Source organism: Ambystoma mexicanum, chromosome 10, assembly GCF_040938575.1.
Source record: "Ambystoma mexicanum isolate Mex_15411 chromosome 10, UKY_AmexF1_1, whole genome shotgun sequence".
NCBI lineage: Eukaryota > Metazoa > Chordata > Amphibia > Caudata > Ambystomatidae > Ambystoma > Ambystoma mexicanum.
In genome coordinates this window covers 784,262,730-784,282,540 of record NC_090932.1, presented here as the reverse complement: position 1 = coordinate 784,282,540, position 19,811 = coordinate 784,262,730, and the positions used below count along the sequence as shown (strand labels likewise).

The 19,811-nt window shown below is 41.7% G+C and overlaps 1 protein-coding gene across 5 annotated transcripts in view; it reads left to right on the top strand.

Moving 5' to 3' along the window:
- VEPH1 (ventricular zone expressed PH domain containing 1) overlaps positions 1–19,811 on the top strand; it is a 2,478,904-nt gene that overhangs the window by 721,975 nt on the left and 1,737,118 nt on the right. For all 5 annotated transcript variants that reach the window (XM_069618443.1, XM_069618442.1, XM_069618440.1 and 2 more), the window contains one exon: positions 16,572–16,792. In XM_069618443.1, coding sequence (XP_069474544.1) covers positions 16,572–16,792 — 221 coding nt within the window. The remainder of the gene's footprint in view (positions 1–16,571; positions 16,793–19,811) is intronic.

The following is a 19,811-nucleotide window of genomic DNA, read 5'->3' as shown; positions in this document are numbered from 1 at the left end:
CAAGCAAGTGTTTGCCTCACACTCATGCTTACATATTATTTCATAACCTCAATCTCATTCTTCCTTATCACAGTACTGACTTTTGAGGTAGGTAGGAATTCATACATCTAACACGCCGTCATTTTTTGTTATTTTTATTCCTGTCCCCTACCTGGGAAATGGTATAAAAATGTTGTTTTCCCCCGAAATGCTCTACATGTTGTTCCTGTCTTTCCAGAAAGCGATTTCAAATCTGCCTGGTAGGTGTTATTGGTAGACCCATATACAACATCCTTAAAACGGATTTTAGGAGTTGTTTACTTTACCTTTCTTCTCTTCTAGGCTCTAGTGATTTGGGGATCCAGAACTGCAGTTCTGGACCTGGCCCTCCTCTGGCACTTATGCTGGTCTTGAGCATTGGGTACCATAGGCTTGGATGGCCGTGAGATTGATGATTATTCAAGAAGGTGCCATGTAGTCAGTCTGCCAGGACAACAAATGAGTATTATGGCATGTGGGGACCATGTAATCACTGTGAATATTGGGGCCCACAATGAATCCTGTGCAATGATGCAGGTCGCCCGAGTGGTTAATAAAAAATGGGGTTGGAAGATGTTGAAAATGGTTCTAAAGTAAAACCTGCTTCATTGTACCCTTGAATGCTCTTCTTAATGTTTGCAATTATGAGCAGATATCATCCAAGGAAAGCTGCAGCTTCAATGAATCATGTCAAGGGGGAATGCACATGCAATTATTTTCCTTTGCCATCCATCATCAATCCTGTGATAACAAAGGTTCTATGTGATTTCATCGAGGAGATTTGGTCGAATCCAAATCCATCAAATTAATTTTTTCTTTTAAGTTATTTGGCTTCCACGGTCTCTTTTTGCCCTAACCCTCTTTATCACCCTTAGCCACCCTTAGGCACTCTTCACACTATCCGAAATAAGGACTGGTACGTTCAAATATCTCGGCTCCTATCCCTTTCTAATGTTTACAAAAAAATGTCTCCATCAATATAAACAGTATCAACCAATTATCCTGCAATGAAACATCCCTATGCCAAAACAAAGCATATGACCCCAGCCTAATCTGAGGATAGCATCTGCAGAGTGGTGATGAAAATGATAAAGGTGTTTTTGTCCCTATAATGTAAACATCCTACAGAAGAAAGGAATCATCACCACCTCATCTTCTTCCACCCAATAGCCTGACCTGACCCAAAAGGTGAAGGCTTCCTTGATGGGGATCTTGATGCTTAACCTACATAAAAGTATTTCAGCAAGGAAGCTTTATACAATGTTTCCCTCAGGTGGCCTCTAAAATTGAATTTCCAGATACAGAGCAACTGGGCACCTCCTTAGAATTCAGAAAAGTCACTTTCAGACACCAGTGCATTGGACACCCCACTTAATTTCATCTGTTACAATGGAAATCATAAGGAAATGTCAGGAAACCATAAATATTTCTATTCCTATTTAGATTATCAGAACGTGTCCAGTATTTATTGAAGAAAGCTCTAAGGATGACTCTTGAAATTAACTCTTCTCAACCCAGATTAACATGGCATCCCTTAATGTTATCTGAGGATGGAGTGGTCAAGGATGAAGAAGATATGAAGGTGGACTCTGCACACAAGACATCCTAAGCTGGAGAGCTCTTATCCTTATGGGTCAGCATTTACCCCACTTACACATCTCAAGTGATTCTTGCAGTTTTCACTGTCACGTGGACGACAATTTACAAGGATGTAGATTGATCTGCCATACACTGACAAATAGAGCTCTTCTCTGTGCTGGATTATGTCTTTGCTCAATCATCTAGCTTAGCCATGGGTCCCTCTGTCACCATCGGCATCATGTGCAAATATATGATTGGGAGATGGACTCGTCACATACAAAACTGCTCTTAGAAGTCCCTTTAAGCATGCCACACAGTTTGGAGATTATATGGAGGAATGTTTGCACTGATTGTTTACACAAGATGGTCATTTGGTGGTGCTCAGTGTGAGGGGTCAGTAATGCGAGGTTGACAACAGTTTTCTCAGTATTTGACATTTTGTTTCAAAGAAAAAATGCAAGTAAAACCTAACTGAGCCTACTCTACTAGGGAATTCCCTACTTAGTCTATCATCTAACAGAGAATCTCCTAGCATACACAGAACTGGCCCTCACTCTAAACAACAGAACAATAACAAAACCAAAGCATAAACAACATAAATAAAAGCTGACCAAATACCCAGTGTCTTGGATGACTTCTAGTAGTCCTGGGTAGTTCTCGTTCCCCCAGGAATGTCAAAAGTCAATTTCTCCCAAGGAAAACAAAGACCTTAAATCAGTTCTTGAAAAGTTCCAAAGAAATAAAAGTTCACTCAAACAAACATCCACTGGTGACAATTCATTCTTCGCTTGTTGAAAAGTTCCCATTTTTCAAGATCCACAAAGGAAACAGCACCAATGGTAATCCCGGATAACCTCCTTCCATGATAGAAAGGAGAGAGTTTGAAACAAAAGAAATACTATTTCTGCTTTATCAACAGTTCTTCTTTTGAAACGTCTGCAGCACCTTGAATACAATTTGTCAGGATGCTACTTCTTCTAAGGGGTTTGCTTTCTTCTTGGCAACTCCCTCCTGCAAATGATATTGTCAATGCAGGCTACTTTGCCTACCATTCTTCTACTGCTTCAACTACATTCAAATAAAAATGTTCTGACAAAATAAATTATAGACAACTACAGTTCAACTGTTTCTACTGCAAATTGGTACTTGGAAAATATATTAGGGAACTTAGACAATACTCTTCAACCTCTACAGGTTAGCACAGCGCTCTTCATTCTTTTACCATGAGAAAAGGCAGCCTCTTTGCATTTCATAACTGTCTTGCAGCTGCCACAAAAATATGTCTTGTCTTCTAGACTACTTCTCTCTCTCAGCTTCAACAATCTCAGCTTCACAGATTCTTGATTAATTATTTTAACAAGCATCCAGCTCCATTCCCCAGCTCTGTGTACACCTTCTGGTTTCCAGTAGTTACCCCAAAGTTGTATTGCCAACCTTCCAGCCTTGGAGAACAGCTTCTTTCTACTGATCCTTCCTGCTGCAGCCTTTTATGTCCCTCAAGTGGGTTAATTGGCTTCAAATGTAGGCCCTTTGTATTGATTGCCTGGCGCGCCAAAGGCTATTAGGCCTGCCTGCCTGCCTGTTCCTGACCTCTACATGCCTCTTCATCCCTCTTCTTTGTCATAGTCCCTAGGAGATTCTAGGACATGTAGTCTGTTTTAAGGAAATTCCGTTTTCCTGTTTTCTTCTTATTTTTAACAATTATTTCACCTCTCTTGATGTTGTTAGAAGATGGATTGTAAGGCTTAACCTTTCTAGAGACAGATGGGATAGAAAAGGTCACACTTCCTTAATTCATATTAGTATACTTTTGGCATTGGGGAGGATATAGGATCTTAGGGGTAAACAGATCTGTTCTTGGGATACAACACTTTGGTGAATTACCTCCTTGGAGTTTACTCTTCTATCTGTAGAAGGGGGTCGAGATATATTGAAATGACAATAAGCCAATTCCTTCTTCAACCCAGTGGCAAGAGTATCCCTCTCCAAGGAGAAATACCTTGTCTCACCCTGCAAAATCTCCACACTAACCTGGGCCATGTCCCCGCCCAGGTGATCCTAACGCAGTACACCACTCCCAGGAGTGAGATAAGGAAACATCTGCCCTCTCCTGGCCACCTTGAAGGAGATTCTAGGCACAGTTTTGGTGGGGGAAATGCAGGATTCTGCACATCAGTAAGAAGCCAAAGTCTTCAGGGGTGTCCACCAGGTCCTCTTCTGCATTCCGTCCACTTTCTAGAATTGAGTTAATTTTGACCAGACGTTAGTCCAAGCCCAAATGAAGGCATATGTCAATATCAGATGCACCCAAGATTTATTTACGTCAACCTAAGTATCAGATATTCTCACTGCACTGGAATGGAATGTCCGGTGGGAGGCTTTAACAAAAAAGTATTCTTAGAGTTGTCAGAATCTGTTACTATGATCCTTATTTAAATTATGAATTCCTCAAAGCAGCACATCAGATGATTCCTCAGTGCCACCTTAAGAGGCAATGTCGGTTACTTCATTTCTTTTGTTTCATCAGTGATTGGGTAAAGTTGAAACGTATATGTTGCCATGATCTACTCTTCATTTGTGCCAGGTAGGGAACCCCTCACAGAGGTGTGATGAATTGGAGTCAGCCATGCTTTGACCACATTCAAATTAATACTTGAGCAGCAGTTTTACATTGTTTAAGAGGGCAGGGTCACACGGCTGCTAGTTTATTCTTGCCCCATGGTAAACACTCCCCAGGCTCACAGTGTCTTTTCTCCATAGGTCATGGAGCGCAATGTTGCAGAGTTTTGACAAAATCATTAACTCTCAAACTAGATGTGCATGATCACTAGAAACTCAAAATATGCGAATGACTTTCTCCTAAACTACCCACGTCATCATGTCAGTTCATTGTATGCCAGCCATCTGAGTACTAGAGACGGGTGCTTGGTCATTGGACAAATTAAGGTCAATGGCTACATTGCAAGGCTTTGAGAAAATCCAAATGAAGGGAGCTGCAATCCCCTTTCAATTTGGTGACTCTAGGTAAATGCGTCTTGATCAAAATAGGCAACACTACAACTGTATTGTATGCAAGTCGACATGGGGATTGCAGAACCAGATCCATGGAGATGTTAGAAGTCTTCCTAAATCTTTGGACAGAAGATCAGCATGTCTGTCCACCAAAGGGTTATAGGCAGAAGTCTGGCTGACAAGTTGAGCCAAATTATTTCTGAATCTCATGTTATCACATTTTGTCTAAGGATGTTTCCTCAGACCTGGGGGATTTTCAGTCTAAATGCCTCCCTGATCTTTGCACTTGATCTATCAACACCTTGGCTTGGAGATAATTGTCTTTTCTCTGAATTGACCTGTAGAGTTTCTGTATCCCCTTTTCTTGATCTCCAGGTCCTCCTCAAAATCAAGGCGTGTGTATCTGAAGTGATCTTGGCTGTCCCCTTCTGGCTAAAGAGGTCATAGTATCAGCATCTACTCTGGTTAGTCGATACTCCAGTCTAGAAACTAAATCAAATGATCTGACTCATTGAGGGACATCCTGCCTCAAGTCAACAAATTCCACTGGTAATTTTGGAGGTACATCAGTGGGGTCTCCAAAGTCAGAGCCTTTCAAGAGAAATTGCCCTTGCTGTTGAACAGTACAGGCATCCTTCCATGTTAATGAAATACAACAGGCATTGGATTAAGAAATGTTGCTTCTGTAGATCTATGTTCCCATTGCATAGTAGGATTCCCTCAATCGTGCAATCTCTACAAGTTGGATTCTTGTTTGGTCTGGCTCCTTTTTTCATTAAATTCACAGTGATCAGCAGGCAGGGGCCTCACTGAATCGTTGGTTGGGCACTCAAATGGTGAGCTTTTGGTAGGAAGACTCATTTAGAGTGATTACATTTTCCATTGTCGCGTAAAAACATATTCCCTCATGGCATTTGTCTTTTGTACACCAGGCATTCCAGTTCTCACCACTTTGATCTGCTTGAACACACTGATGTTAAGTTTCTAACATTGAAAGCAGTGAGTATGGTGGCTATAACCTCTGTCAGGAGTTTGGGTGAGATGGGTGTGCTTATCTATCAGGCCCTCATTTTAGTGTTTAAACTTGACAAGTCCATTGTAAGGTGTGTCCCCAACCTATAAGCCTAACGTTTTGACCAGATTGAACCTGTAACAGGTTCTGATACTTTTTATGTTTGTTCATACTGTTTCCTAGGGGAAACCCTTACACACCAACAATTGCTAACAAGCACTTCTCTGTTATCAATATAGAAAACTCTCATTAGGTACACACTGTCTGTGTCTAATTGTTGAAACATCAGGAAGCTGATGCAACATTTCCTGTGTCTCCTTCTGTATATGGTTGGGTATCACAATTTCACTAGTATAGTCTCTTGTTTACCTACAGACCCTGGGTCGTGTTCAGGGCATATTGACTTGGGAAATGTTTGTCTGCTGTCTGGAGTCTCTCTCACGGGTTACTTTTGCATGATATTTGTAATACAATTATATGGTCTACCCATCTTACATTTGTTAACCATTATCACTTACAAACTCCAAGTTTTTCCAGGTCTTTTTAATCAGGGGTAATTCAAGCAACTGTTATGTAAACTACTTTGAACTTTTCATCATGCAGCACTGTCTCTGATGTGATTCGTTCCTGATTCTTGACTTTCTAGTATACCTCTAATTTATGTGCATGGATGAGGAGGAAGGATATGGAGTTAACACCTGGATTACGTACCCATAAACTTTATTAGTCCTAGTCCTACTCTTTCTTGTCATACTAGTTGCACACACCCATTGGACCATGAACATAGGGAAAATTACCTGGTATAGTTCTTGGATTTGTGGGGAGAGAGAGAGATGTATTGTGTATTGTACCCCCGGTAGGATGCATGGATGAAAGAAACAACAATAAACAAGAATGGACTGTCTAGAGACTGGAGGGGAGTACCTGCACTTTTTCCCCATATACAGTTGGGGTAGCGGAACAGAGAACCCCAGCCAATGTGCTCTAATGGTAGCTATGGACGAGCAACTAAGTCTGAGACTTAAAGGATGTGACGCAGGCTGGTTCTTAGGTACAGTAAATCCCCCAAGCTCCCTACAATGGAATGTCCACACACTATGTTAGGTGATAACACATTCCTTTTATTAAAGGATAACAAGTCAGGTAGATATGCACAAATAAATAAGACTCACTTTCTACTAGAAATGCAAACAGGTAAGTTAACTTAATATATATATTTACAGTTCTATGTGGTGCCATTGTCACCTTTAAATTCACGTATAATGCACCAACTGCTGACAATTATTAAAAATCATTTACATTTTTAGGCAAAGGCTAAATTTGTAAAATATTAATGTAGAAGGCAGGTAATAATTAGAACATATGCAGAAAGCTTTTGTTAGGATATAAATGCAATACTGTTTGAGGATCCTCCCACCTGGGCAACCTGTTTAGAAAAGTTAAGGTGTACTTACATTTTTTTTATTACAGCCCAGATAAATGTTCATTAATAGTCTGCTTCTCTTTATACTGATCCCACTACCCCCAAAGGACCTGGGAAGCCAGAGGAGAATAGGATCCAAGACCAATCTGGGACCCCTGTATGAATCCTGAGGATGAAGATGTTCTTTCTCATCACTGTACATTGGGTGCCTTTGAAGGCAAAGTGGTGGAGTTTCTTGGCTTTCCTGGATGAGACCCCTCGAGGATGGTTTCCCCTTGGAATTAGGAGTCACTGGGATGTCGGTGGGAACAAAGCAGTGTCGGAAGGACGCAGCACAGACCTCAGGATGGCTTCTGGCAACCTGTACATGACCACTGCATTGGACTGCGACCTTCACCAAGTGTGGACCCTATGTACATCTTCAGATTTTGGTGGTGGGAAACCCACTGGCAGACAGTCCTCTGCAGGTAGTGACCCTGGACCTTCTATGATGTGGAAAAGTGGCAAGCTGTTTTAGTATTCCTGTTGAAGATTTTTCTGGATGTTTGGAACTTTGGCCACTCCAGCTGTTGGGCAACATCTTGCCAGGGTGCCCCCCCTTTTTGCAGATACTTAGAAGCTTGGCTTCCAGAAGTCACAAACACTCTTCCAGACCCTGCATGACACATATGAACTTCTTGGCCTCAAGATGTTCATACACTCTTCTTCTGGATCCAAAAAGATGCCTTTGCAGATGGCAGGCACACATCACTCGATTCCAGGACATTTTGGGTGAAGAGCAGCAGTTGCACGATGTCACCCCATAGCCTTGTGAAGAGGCCCCTATTCAGGTCATCTCTGGTTCAGTCCTTGAATCAGCAGGACAACTTTCAGGTTAGATGAAGAGATGCAGCCGCAAACATCTTCCTCCAGTTGGATTCCAGAATGCAAGCTTAAGATGACTTCAGCTTCTGCTTCAGGTTCCTCATTTCATCTTCTGACAAGGAGGTGAGCCTGATATCTCCTGTTATACAAAACACTCTGCGTTCACTCCGGCTGAGCCAGGCTCAGCCAGCCAATCGAACACAAGTGCATTCATGCAGGCAGCACCCGATCAGTCTGTCAGGCATTCAGGCCATTCACCAGAAACAAGACGCCCACAACACAGAATGTGGATTGGGGCTAGTCACCAGCTTTTTAAAGCACTGCACTGCATTCATTCCAGTTTCAGTCAGGATGGGAACAGGCATTGTGTCACACAACCAAAGCCAGATAACCACAACACAGAATGCATATTGACTACTCATTCCATTCATGTAGGCTCTACCCCAAAGGACAACAAGCTGTCCCTGGGAAGGATCATCCAGCCTACCTGGCAGGAGGCAGCCCCAGAGCCATATATGGTCCTTCCACCCACCAGCCATTCAGGGGAAGGGAAGAGAGCCAGGGCTACTCAGGACTTTGAGAAAAAAGGAGGAAAGGCAAAGGAAAGCAAGAGGCCACCAGTAGACAGCTTGCCTTTGTATAGGAATCCAGTGCCTGGGTAACCCAAAAATTAAGGATGCCCAGAGCTACCTCCAAGTCAGCATGTGGCTGCCACCAGCCCAAACCCTGCTCTGTGGGCAACACACAGATGCCCAGAAACGTACATTTGGGGTACAAGCGTGCACCTCTACCCAGGGGTGCCCTAACAGTATGCCATGCGCACTGTTCACCCAAAGGTAAAAATGAAGTGCTGCCCTGCCAGGGTTCCAAAGTGGACTCCTGTGCAGAAAACACCACCAGTGAAGTGGGAGGACAATGACTAGGAGGCCCTGCCCCTCTGAGTGCTTTTCCCAGCACAAAGGCTGTTAGTTAGCTTGCCTGCCTCTCTGACCAGGAGGCCACCTCAAAATTAAATTCTGTGATGACGAAGTGTAGGACTGAGAGTATCGAAGACTAACAGTAAGCAATCCACACACCTCATGTTAGTAAGCTCTTTAAATATGCAAAGGAGCTTTGGGTTATCCTTACTCAACTGCATAATGTTTCTGTCAGCAGAGGCAATGCACAAGCACAATTGAAATTATGACCATATCTGGGATGTTCATAATTCTGGTTCAGTTTGCAATCTGTCGATTTACCCCAGGAGCTAAACATAGTAGTTTGGCAGTGGTAGCAGATGCATAAAATGGGTAGAGTCTAATGTATCAGAAAAAATATTTCATGAAGAACATTGTATAGTATTTCAAGGAAATTGGTCCTCAAAATCATATTTGAAGGTTGTGATATTACAATTCTAATAAGAAATATTCAACCTTATTGGTTGGTATTAACTATACTCCATGAAATAATGTTTCTGAAATGTAAAAATAAGAACACATGTTTTTTGTGATTGATGTAAGAGTTTGGTCACAAAAAGGCTCTGAAGAAACATAAAGAGCAGTTATCAAATTCTGCCTGGGTGTAAAGCACGTGTTAGACGTGTAGTGTTTTTGTCAATTATTGCTCAAAGTGAACCTGATATACAAATAAAAATGGACATTCAATTGTATTTGATATAGAAAAATAAATACATTTCTTTTGAATAGAAAGTTAAATGTGCAGCACTCAGGAAATTGACATCTTGGAAAACATGAGTGTTCAGTTAAATTGTTTAAATAAGAAAAATTAAGAGGGTGTTTTTTATTATGTATTATTTGATTTTTTAGTCAGCGCTGGCCCTACCCGGAGGGTCTCAGAACACCTTACAAGGTTCAATGGTTTAAAGGGTGAGAGGTGAAACAGAAGTTACAAAATGTTTTCTGGCTAGGATAAGAAGATTAGGATAAGCAAGTGGAGGGGCTAGACAACATATTCGGGTAACAGGAATGTTTTGAGTGTCTTTCAGAAAGTGATCAGGCTGCAGTGTGGATGCGAAGTGGTTGGGTGTGCTATGCTATGGGTGCCCACAAGGCTTGTTTTTGTGTACCTGATAGCTTGCAGAGTAGAATGTGGGAAATATGCTCATTAACTTGTTTGCTCTTTCTGTGGGTAATGGGCTTGAGTGTATCATGAATGTAAGATGGGGGTTTAAGGTGGTTGGTGTTTATTTATTTTTTCATTTATAAAGCACACAACAGCCCACAGGCATTGCAGCGCTGTTACATTGAGTCGTGAACATCAATATATGGTTGCCTGTGATTATTACATTATACAAGGTTACAGCATGATTTAGTATCAGCAGAGACAGTATAGTAGTGCATTGTGCCGGGAGTAAGGTTAGTTGAAGAGAAGTGTTTTTAGAGCTTTACAGAAAGTCCCGTAAGAGGTTTCTGCTCTAAGGCTGGGAGGGAGGGAGTTCCACTGTTTGGCAGCAATGAAAGGAATGCTTGTCCCTCTGACTTTGGCATGCCTGACTTTGGGTTGTCTGAGGTGGTGGTCGTAGAGGGTTCTTATGAGTCTAGTAGAACCTGCTCTCGTGAACTTTTGGGGGGGATAGGAGGGTGCCGAATAGGTGAGGCATTTGTGAGTGATGGTTAGTGTTTTGAAAAGGGCATGTTCTTTGATGGGAAGCCAGTGGACTGCTCTCCTGGCGCTAGAGATATGTTCTCTTTTGGGTATGCTAAGGGTAGCTCATAGTGCATTATTCTGGATGACTTGGAGTTCTGTAGGTTTTTTGAGGGTGTACCGGCAAAGAGGGTGTTGCAATAGTCAAGTTTGGATCCTATGATTGCCATGGCGATGGTGAGACAAGGTATTCAGATGTTGTCTTTATTGAAGGCCAAGTATTGGTAGCTCAGTACATTTAGTACTGAGGGGGAGCCTACCAGCAATACTTCAGTCTTATCCCGTTCAGGCAAAGGCGGTTACCCGTCAATCAGGCTTGGATGATGGTGTAGACTACATTGAGGGATTTTATGTCTTGGTCATAGATCCCGAAGAGGGGGAGGAGGATTTGGGTGTAATCTTCATAGTTTGTGTAAGCTATGACTAGGGCATCCAGGATATCAAAGAGAGGCCTTGTGAATATGTTGTACAAGGTCGGGGAGATGCATGAGCCTTATGATACTCCGTAGGTGATGGGGGAGGGAGTCTCACTTGCCTGACCTGAGAACACTCTCATGATTTGACCTTCGAGGGAAGAGGCCATCCATCTGGATGCTTCCGGTGAGAAGTGAACTCCAGTGGCGAGGTGGTGACAAAGAATGTTGTGATCCACCAAATCAAAAGCTGGTGACAGGTCCAGAAGGAGAAGAAAGACTGGTTTCCCCCTGTCCCTGATCTCATCCATCAGTTTTTTTTTCAATCTAGCAGTGCTGATTCTGTTCCGTGGCATGAGCGGAAACTTGATTGCTGTAGACCTAGTATATGGTGGGTTTCAAGGAAAAGTTGGACTTGTAGGTATGCGGCTCGTCCCGAATTTTCAGTAGAAAAGGGACTGTCATTATGGGTCTGTAATGGATTTAAATACAATGCAGAGAAATGTGAAGGCAATTCTCTAGGTTGCAGTGAGCCAGTGGTGCTGGGTGAGAGCCGGTGTTATGTGTGAATTGAATGTTTGGGTAGGTGGAAGATGAGGCTTGCTTCTGCATTTTCTATGCCTTGCATGGGGATAAGGGTGCGATTGGAGAGTCTTGGGAGGAGAGCATTACGGTAGTCCAGCTTGATCAGAAACAGTGCTTGGACTGAGGTACAGAAATCATCAGGGAGAAGAGCATTTCTGATCTTGCTTTGGAGTTGTAGTTGTGGATTGCATGTCTTGGCATCAGCAAGTATGTGGTGTGTGAAAGGAAGGTGGTGGTGGTCGGTGGTGAAGCCAAGGTATTTGAAAGGTGTGAAAAGGGATATGTGCAGGTTGTCTGTAGTGAGTTCTTTGATCCATGGGGCGAGGTCAGGTTTGTGCCTGGTGGGACAGATGAGGACGTATTCTGTTTTGGAACAGTTTATCTAGAGAAATGGATGGACATCCCGCTGGTGATGGTAAAGAGTCAGCTTTTGAGGATGTGGAGTTGTGATGGGATGAGATTTAGAAGTATATTTGTGTGTCGTCTCAGTATTAGTGGAAATGTATGTTGTGTTTTCTACGGGTCTATCCAAGGTATTCTATGTATAGGTTGAAGAGGAGTGAAGGTATGGAGAAACCTTGCTGGACCCTGCATTTGTCTGGTGTGTGGTCCAAACAATAAGGCAGCATGGAGACCAAATGTTTTTTTAGTAAGAAAGGAGGTGAACCAATCGAGGACAGTTCATGAGAGTTTCATCTTTTGGGATAGGATGTTGAGTAGTATGGTGTGGTCTATGGTGTCAAAGGCTGCAGAGAGGTTGAGGAGTGCCCATAAGGTTGTGTGTCCTTTGTCTGTTATATTGTGGAGGTCATTGAGGATGTGAAGTTTAAGAATCTCGGTGCTGTGTCCAGGCCAAAAGCCAGATTTGAAAGAGTTTGAGGAGTTTTTTTGTGGTGATGTGTTGTTGCAGAGGTTTCTGGGTTATAATGAGCCATTCAATGGTTCTGGTGAGGTATGATAAGATAGAAATGGGGCAGTATTTTTAGTGAAGTGTGGGGTCGAGTGATGTTGGATACTGATGTGGGAGAGTCAGGAGTTGATGATGTTGAGCCAGTTCGAAGTAATGGTTGTGATGCAATTAAGATGCAGTTTGGGGTGGGCATGCATCATCAATGAAGTGTGCAGGTTTTCTTTTGGCACACTTTTGTCAATTGGATGGAAGGTGACCTATGCATTGTAATTCTTGGAAGTGGAGAGTGGGTGAGAGTGCAGGGTGGAGAGCGCGGTGTTGTGTGTTTTAGAGTTGAATTAGTCCATGAGGAAGTATGCAAGGTCTTTATGTTGATATAACATGTTTTGGGTGTTTTTATATTAAAATGTTGCAGTGTGATTGCACTGAACATAGACAAAGTATTTAAAATGTCTTTTGCTTATGATACATCATAATAGGAATGATGTTCGTGAGTCCTTGTAGAAGCCAAAGATACATTTAGCACACATAAATGGAATAATATGCAGAACCCGGATTACCTGTCTCAACTATTATATACCTTCTAGGAAGGGTGGCAGATAACACGGACAGGTGCTCCCATCTCCAGGAAGCAGGTTCCTGGTTAGGGGTGGCCTCAACAGCAGTCAGGCCTTGTCCAAGCAGCAGGCCACTACAAATGATGTTTAACTTAACTTCTATGGTAGAGTACCTTGGGCAGACTTTGCACAAAATGTTCCAGATGAAACCTTCTTCTTCTTGCATTCCAAAAATGATTCAATTAGCGCAGAGTCTCCTCCCCTCACATAGTCATTTTGACACAGTTGCCTCATTTCCAGACTTCTGTAGAGTTCCAAAGCTGTCTGCAGTGACTAGAGGTTTGCTTGGGTATGTTAGTCCCTGAATGCATTGACTGCAGGAAGTGGGAAGGGGGTACAGGAAGTGAGAGTGGTCTAAGAAATTCCAAGACAGTTGAAGGCATTTCTTGACTGTAACTTCACTCCTAGGCTACTTTAACTCCTCCCTTTCATTGGCTTCCTTACATCAAATTGATGCCAGTTATTATCACCCTGTTCTCCACTTTGCTGACTGTGCTTTCCTTTAAAGCACTGACCCCGTATATACCCTCTACGAGTATGGCCTGTTCTCATTGGAAGGTGGGAAGATTTCCCAGAAAAGAACAAAAGAAGTTTCTACGGCTGGACATAACGGTCTGTTTTGGGTGCAACTCAGCCCCAGACAGTTTTACAGAAAACTCTGACAGTTTAATACATTGCTAAAGAAATGCTGACAATGACAATAACATGACATCAAACATGTTGTGGCCAGAATTACTGTATATTTCCAAAGGCTATTTTAATAAAACTGAATGCGGTTTATGTTCATATTTTACCAATACATCTGCCACCAGGCCTCAAGCATATACAGTTACATATATGATCTGGGTTGCCATGGTCAAGTTCAGCCCTGTCTGTTGGAACTTTAGGTTCCCACAGGCTGTTTTCAGGAATGCTCGTGTTAGTATGTATCTGCCATATTGCTGAACGACATGGCAGCTTCAAGGAGGGTCAGTACACACCCTCAGCAGAGTTAGAGGTTTGCAATTATTTTTGCATGGAGCATTATGAAGATGAGACTGATTAGCAGAGTTCACATTCCGAGGAAGAATTACCAAACTCGTTTTGTGTTTCAGAAATTTGAAATCTTGAGATTACCTACACACACAGATAGGATTCTGTCACAAATCCTCAGTGAGATGAAGGGAAAAAAAGAAAGAGAGATCAAAGGGGAGACAAAACTAGAGCAAAAGAGAGAGAGTGGAAGAAAGAGAGCCAGAGAGAAAGAGGAACAAATTGAAGGTAAAATATGAAATGATGGCTGAAGCAATACAGCTGGGAGGATGATATTGAGACTGAGTGAGACACTGTGCTTAATAGACTAGCTAGGCCTAGGAAAGGGACTAAAATGAAGGTCTTGTGTGAAGGAGTAAGACAAAACTGAAGGAATAGGATAAAGAAAAAGGACTAGGGCGAATGAGAAGGACTGGGATGAATAATAAGGAGAAGGACTGGAACAAAGAAGAAGGACTAAGGTTATTCTTAACTATTGGCATGTAGAAGGACTGGGATGATGAAAAATTACTAGGACAACAGTGATGGGCAAGGATGAAGGTCAAGGACTAGGACCGAAATAAAGGAAAAGTGCTGTGACAAATGCAAGACAGGATCACTGGGACAGCGGAAAAAGTGATGGACTGGGTCACAGGAGAAGGACTGGGATGATGAAGGTGTAGAAGGACTGGAATCAAGAAGCACTTCTACAAAGTGAAGGGGAAGGACTGTGGAAAAGAAAAAGGACTATAATGAAACAAGATAAGGACTGAAGTGTAGGAGACGGACTGGGGTGATGGAGGAGGACTGGGGCAAAGAGAAAGAACTGAGGAGAATGACAGTGACAAAGCAGGACATGGACTAGAGCAAAGGAGAAGGTATGCGATGAAGGAGAAGCAGTGGGATGAAAATGAAGACTTGGATGAAGGAGACAGACTCCGACTAAGGAGAAGGAGAAGCTCTAGGATAAAGGGAAAGAACTGAGACGAATGAGAAGGTCTAGGATGAAGGAGGAGGGGTGGGTGAAGTAAAAGGAGAAGGACTGTGTTGAAGAAAAAGAGGGATAACTGGGATAAAGGATTATAAGGTCTGGGATGAAGAAGATTGGATGGACTGGGCTGAAGGAGAAAGAGTGAGATGAAAGAAAAGCACAAGGACTAGACTGAAGGTGATGTACTGAGATAAAGGACTGTGGCAAAGGAGAAAGAGCCAGCTAATAACAAGGACAAAGAAGAACTAGGATGAAGGAGAGGGACTGGAATAAGGGAAACTAAGAAAGACTGTATTCAATGGGAAGGATTGGGTGAAGGAGAAGGACTGAGTGAAGGGGAAGGAGCAGAACTGGGATGAAGGAGAAGAGCTAGAGTGAAGGAGAATCTTTGTAACAAAGGAGAGGAAGAACGACTGAGGCGAAGTGGAAGGACTAGGACAACACACAAGGACTGATATGAATGAAATGTGCAGGATTTGGGAGAAGGAGAAGAACTGAGAAGAAGCAGAAGGATTGTGATTAAAAATAAGAAGGTTTAGAAGGCAGGAGGAGGAGATAGAATGAGAAGATGGATAAGAAAGACTGCAGTAAAGGAGAAGGCGGAGGACTATGGCGAAGGATAAGGAGATCGAAAGATACACAAGAGGAAAATGAAAAGGACCGGGAGGAAAAAACATAGGTGGAATGAGTGGGATGGAGAAGAAAGGCCATGATTAAGGAGGACATGGACAAAGGAAAAGGACCTGGAAGAAGCAATGGGGAGGAGAAGGACTGGGACAAAGGAGAAGTTGAGTGACTGGGGCAAATGAGAAGGGGGGAATGCGACAAAACACAGGGAAAATGAATGAGATGAAGGAAATGACTGGGATGAGACAGAGGAGGGATTGGGATTAAATGGAATATGAAGATTGAGATTAATGAGAAGGAGGTATAGGACAAAAGAAGAATAGGACTGGGGCAAAGCTGAAATTGAAGCACTGGGATGCAGTAGACGAAGAAGGATTGGGATGAAGGAGAGGATTTATATGAATGAGCAGGGATGGGGGATAGGCTGTGACCCAAACTTCAAACATTGCCATGAATTTCAAGTCACTACAGTTGTGTTATGTCTGTGCCTGTGCATATACATGCTGTCAGTAGAAAGAAAGGTGGATAGCATGATGCAAATAAGCTGATTGGATGAATGCCCTCCTGAAACGAAGAAGAAGGGTAGGATGCATGCACTAAAATTGAATGGAAAAAGAAATCTAAATTACAAACTGTTATTAACCAATCCGGAAGCCCATATAGAATGGAACACTTTGTCAAAGTTGGCTTTTACCAACTTTTAACCAACATTGAAAAATGGCCCATCTTTAACATAATTTTTGAAGGATCGGCCAAGCAGATGTCTTCTTTCCTCACTAACTATTTTTGTCTGCAAACTGACATAGAACATTCTCAAAAGTGAAAGTCTCACTAATTCAGAATTACTTTTGTATGTGATTTTAGGAAACAGCCAGGATATGTCTCAGGCATTTGGTGAATCTCCTAGCAAATATTGAACACTCCTTTCACCATATCCTTCTGTTGGAGATCAAGAAGATCACGGACACCTACGGGAGGATCGTGGGCCCTCAAAGCAGAGAGATCTACCGTATGAGCAATAGCTTCACTGCCGTAGCCATGCTCATGAGTCAGCAACTGCAAAATGAATGTGCAACCAATTGCAGGTGAGCAGGCAGAAGCCATCCTTTATTCATCAAAGGCACTACTTGGTCTTCCCCAGCACCATGTCTAATGTGAGTGCCATGTGGAAACTATCACTGGCACATCCATGAAACTTCAAGTGTTTAAAATACATTTAGAAACATTGGTAAAGGTAAGACAGATCTGCATTATGAATCCAGTTTTTACATTTTTTTAAATCCACTGCATATCAAGCAAATAACAGTCTCTTTGTAACTCAACAGGAAATGTTTGTTCTGTGGCCAATATTTCAGAAGCTTTGATATGATATGATAGGTTATTTATAACTCGCTTAATACCCAGAGGTTTCTAAGCGTGGACCTGGCGATCAAACCTGTGTTGCTGTGTGTCGTCTTGCTTCCCAAGACGAGCACGTTGCCAATGAGCTATCCTCCCGATGCCAACGGTGAATGTGGAATTTTCATGGCATTCACATTAGGGCAAACATTGCACTAGTGAAAATAATTTGTGTTTTCAAAATAGTTTATCAACGTGGCAATAATTACCCTAATGCAGCAAGAGGGTAAAGTTTGCCCTTGTTAAAAAAATCTTGGAAAGAGTACTTCCAATTTTTTTTAACTATGTTGGGAAAAGGTTGAACAATTTTTGGATGGCAGGGGGAAATCATAGTCACTGTCTGTCTGAGTGAGTTTTGAAGTTACCAAGCATTTGTCTTGAAAGCAAGACAATGCAGACAAACGCAGGTTTAAATCCTGGTCCTGTGCTCGGTCTCCAGTATTAATCATGTTATAAAGGATTCATTAATTAGGAAAGATATTGCATTCAGTGTCTGTAATTGAGTGTGGCATCTTTTTATTGTGAAAGAAAATACCTGTTTCTTGCATAGAACATGTCAACTTTTTAGAGGAGAAAGGAGATTATATTCAGTGATTTAATCACTATGAGTGGGCCATTTTAGTTTTTAGGAGGAAATGATCAAAATTACAACTACACATGACAAAAATACAAATGCCATTCGAGACAGGTGCAACGTTTTGTTTTTTTTTTTGGCCAGATACGATGCTAGTTGCTTGCTTAGAAAAAATACGTACAATTCGCTGGTGGCAGCAGAGTGCATTCCATGGCTTCAAATGAGCATGTTGTGTTTTTGTGACAAGAGAAAATATTTGGAGGAGGCAGGAAGAAGTATTATTCAATACCTGTAACCTAATGCACCATCTTTTTAGGCCTGACCCAAAACGAATTGTTGCTTGTGAAATTCATTAAAGGAAACTGATTTGTAGTAGAATCGATCTAAGGAAAGTATTTTTACTATTGCAATTGGTTCTTTGATAACAGAGAAATATATTTCACCTAATACCCCTCTTTTGACCAATTGCACCCTACAATCTAGGAGAAGAAAGAGGCTTTTTTAATCATAATGTTTTATTTTCTTTAAAATAATAGATCAAGGAAACAAAGATGATGGCCAAATGTCCATCGTGAGGAAGTCACCTTAAAAGAACTACAAATAAATTAAACTACAATCAACATGAATACAGCCTGCCTACTTTTCTCTCACTCACATTTTTATTTAATATGAAGCCTACCTGATTTCTTCACATTAACATCCATGAATAGAAAATAAATATAAACACCTATTCTAGACAATGTGCACAGGTACTTGATGGCTTAACAGAAATTAAATCAAACAATCTACAGTAAAGAATGATGCCTATCTTAAACCAACTTCCCTGTGAAAAAAAGGAATATTAGTGCTTAGAATGTTCTCTGAAATCATTAACACACGTTGGCATCAGAGACATAGATTTAGCTTGCAGTAGAGTTATCCAAATCGCTGGCCGATTTTAATCAAAAAATATGTACACTGCCTATGACAAACTATTGAGTGCTAGCTTGCCATAGGTACTATTTTAGATCATCTTCTATGATGTCGGATTTGTTGAAAATAATTGTAAAGGGCTGAGTTCCTTAGGATTTCTGATGCTCTTGGGTTGCTGGCACAGAATAACCTAACTCTCTCATGTTTCCGAGGAACCAGACTCAAACTTCCAACAACCCAGTTCCATGTGTTTGTTAAGGGATAGATTTCAATTATTTTATATGGTATGGCAGACACCAATCAAATAACATATTATTCCACAATTCACTTTGAGATATCTACAGTTTCCTGAGATCCTAAACCACAGGAGAAAATCCCTGTTCAAAGGATGTTGGCTAGGGTTCAATTTCAAGCAAAAGCACATGCCCATTGCACTAGATTCCCTTTTTAGTGGTATAATTCTAAACAGGTTTCCCAAAATACCCTTAAGGGCATCTGGGATTTAATTAAATCTCTGGAACAATGTCTATATAATCTGGGCCATAGGTACTCACTTGTATTTGTCTTTCAGAGGCACTGGGCGACAAAAGACTTGTCTTAGGTTGCTCATCACATACTGTTTCCCTCTAGTTTGCGGACCTTCTCCCAAAATCCCTCTAAGGTAAGTTTGTCTTGCTTCTGTATGCAGTCCAGTATGGATAAGGCTGTTTTAAAGATATCTCCCCCATCAGCTACATCCAGTTTGAATCCAAATCTGCTTCTCTCCTTTTGGTAGGCCTTTATTGTTTGTCAACATTCCCAAACATAATCCCTTCTTTCCGGTTGTTTGAGGATGAATACCCAGCAATCTCCACTCATGCCGCACCATTTCTCGAAACGTTTTGGATAGGGGTGTGTCAGCTACAAACTGACCTTTGTAAAGTGAAAACTGATAATGAAGTGATAACAACCAATTCTCAACATGGACATATGATATTAGCAAAAATTACATATTCACATGTATAAGACTACTCTGATTCTGGCTATATCATTCATGTGTCCGCCACTTCATGCAAATTATACATAAACTCAACAGATTAAATATACATCATGTTATGCCTTACGTTAATTTTAGTAGGCTCAATCCAAATCTGTATTCACTTTTTCAGTGAGTCAAAGAGTTCAGAAACTATAACTAATACACTATTTCCAATGATCATCTGCCCTAGTGCATGATTTAA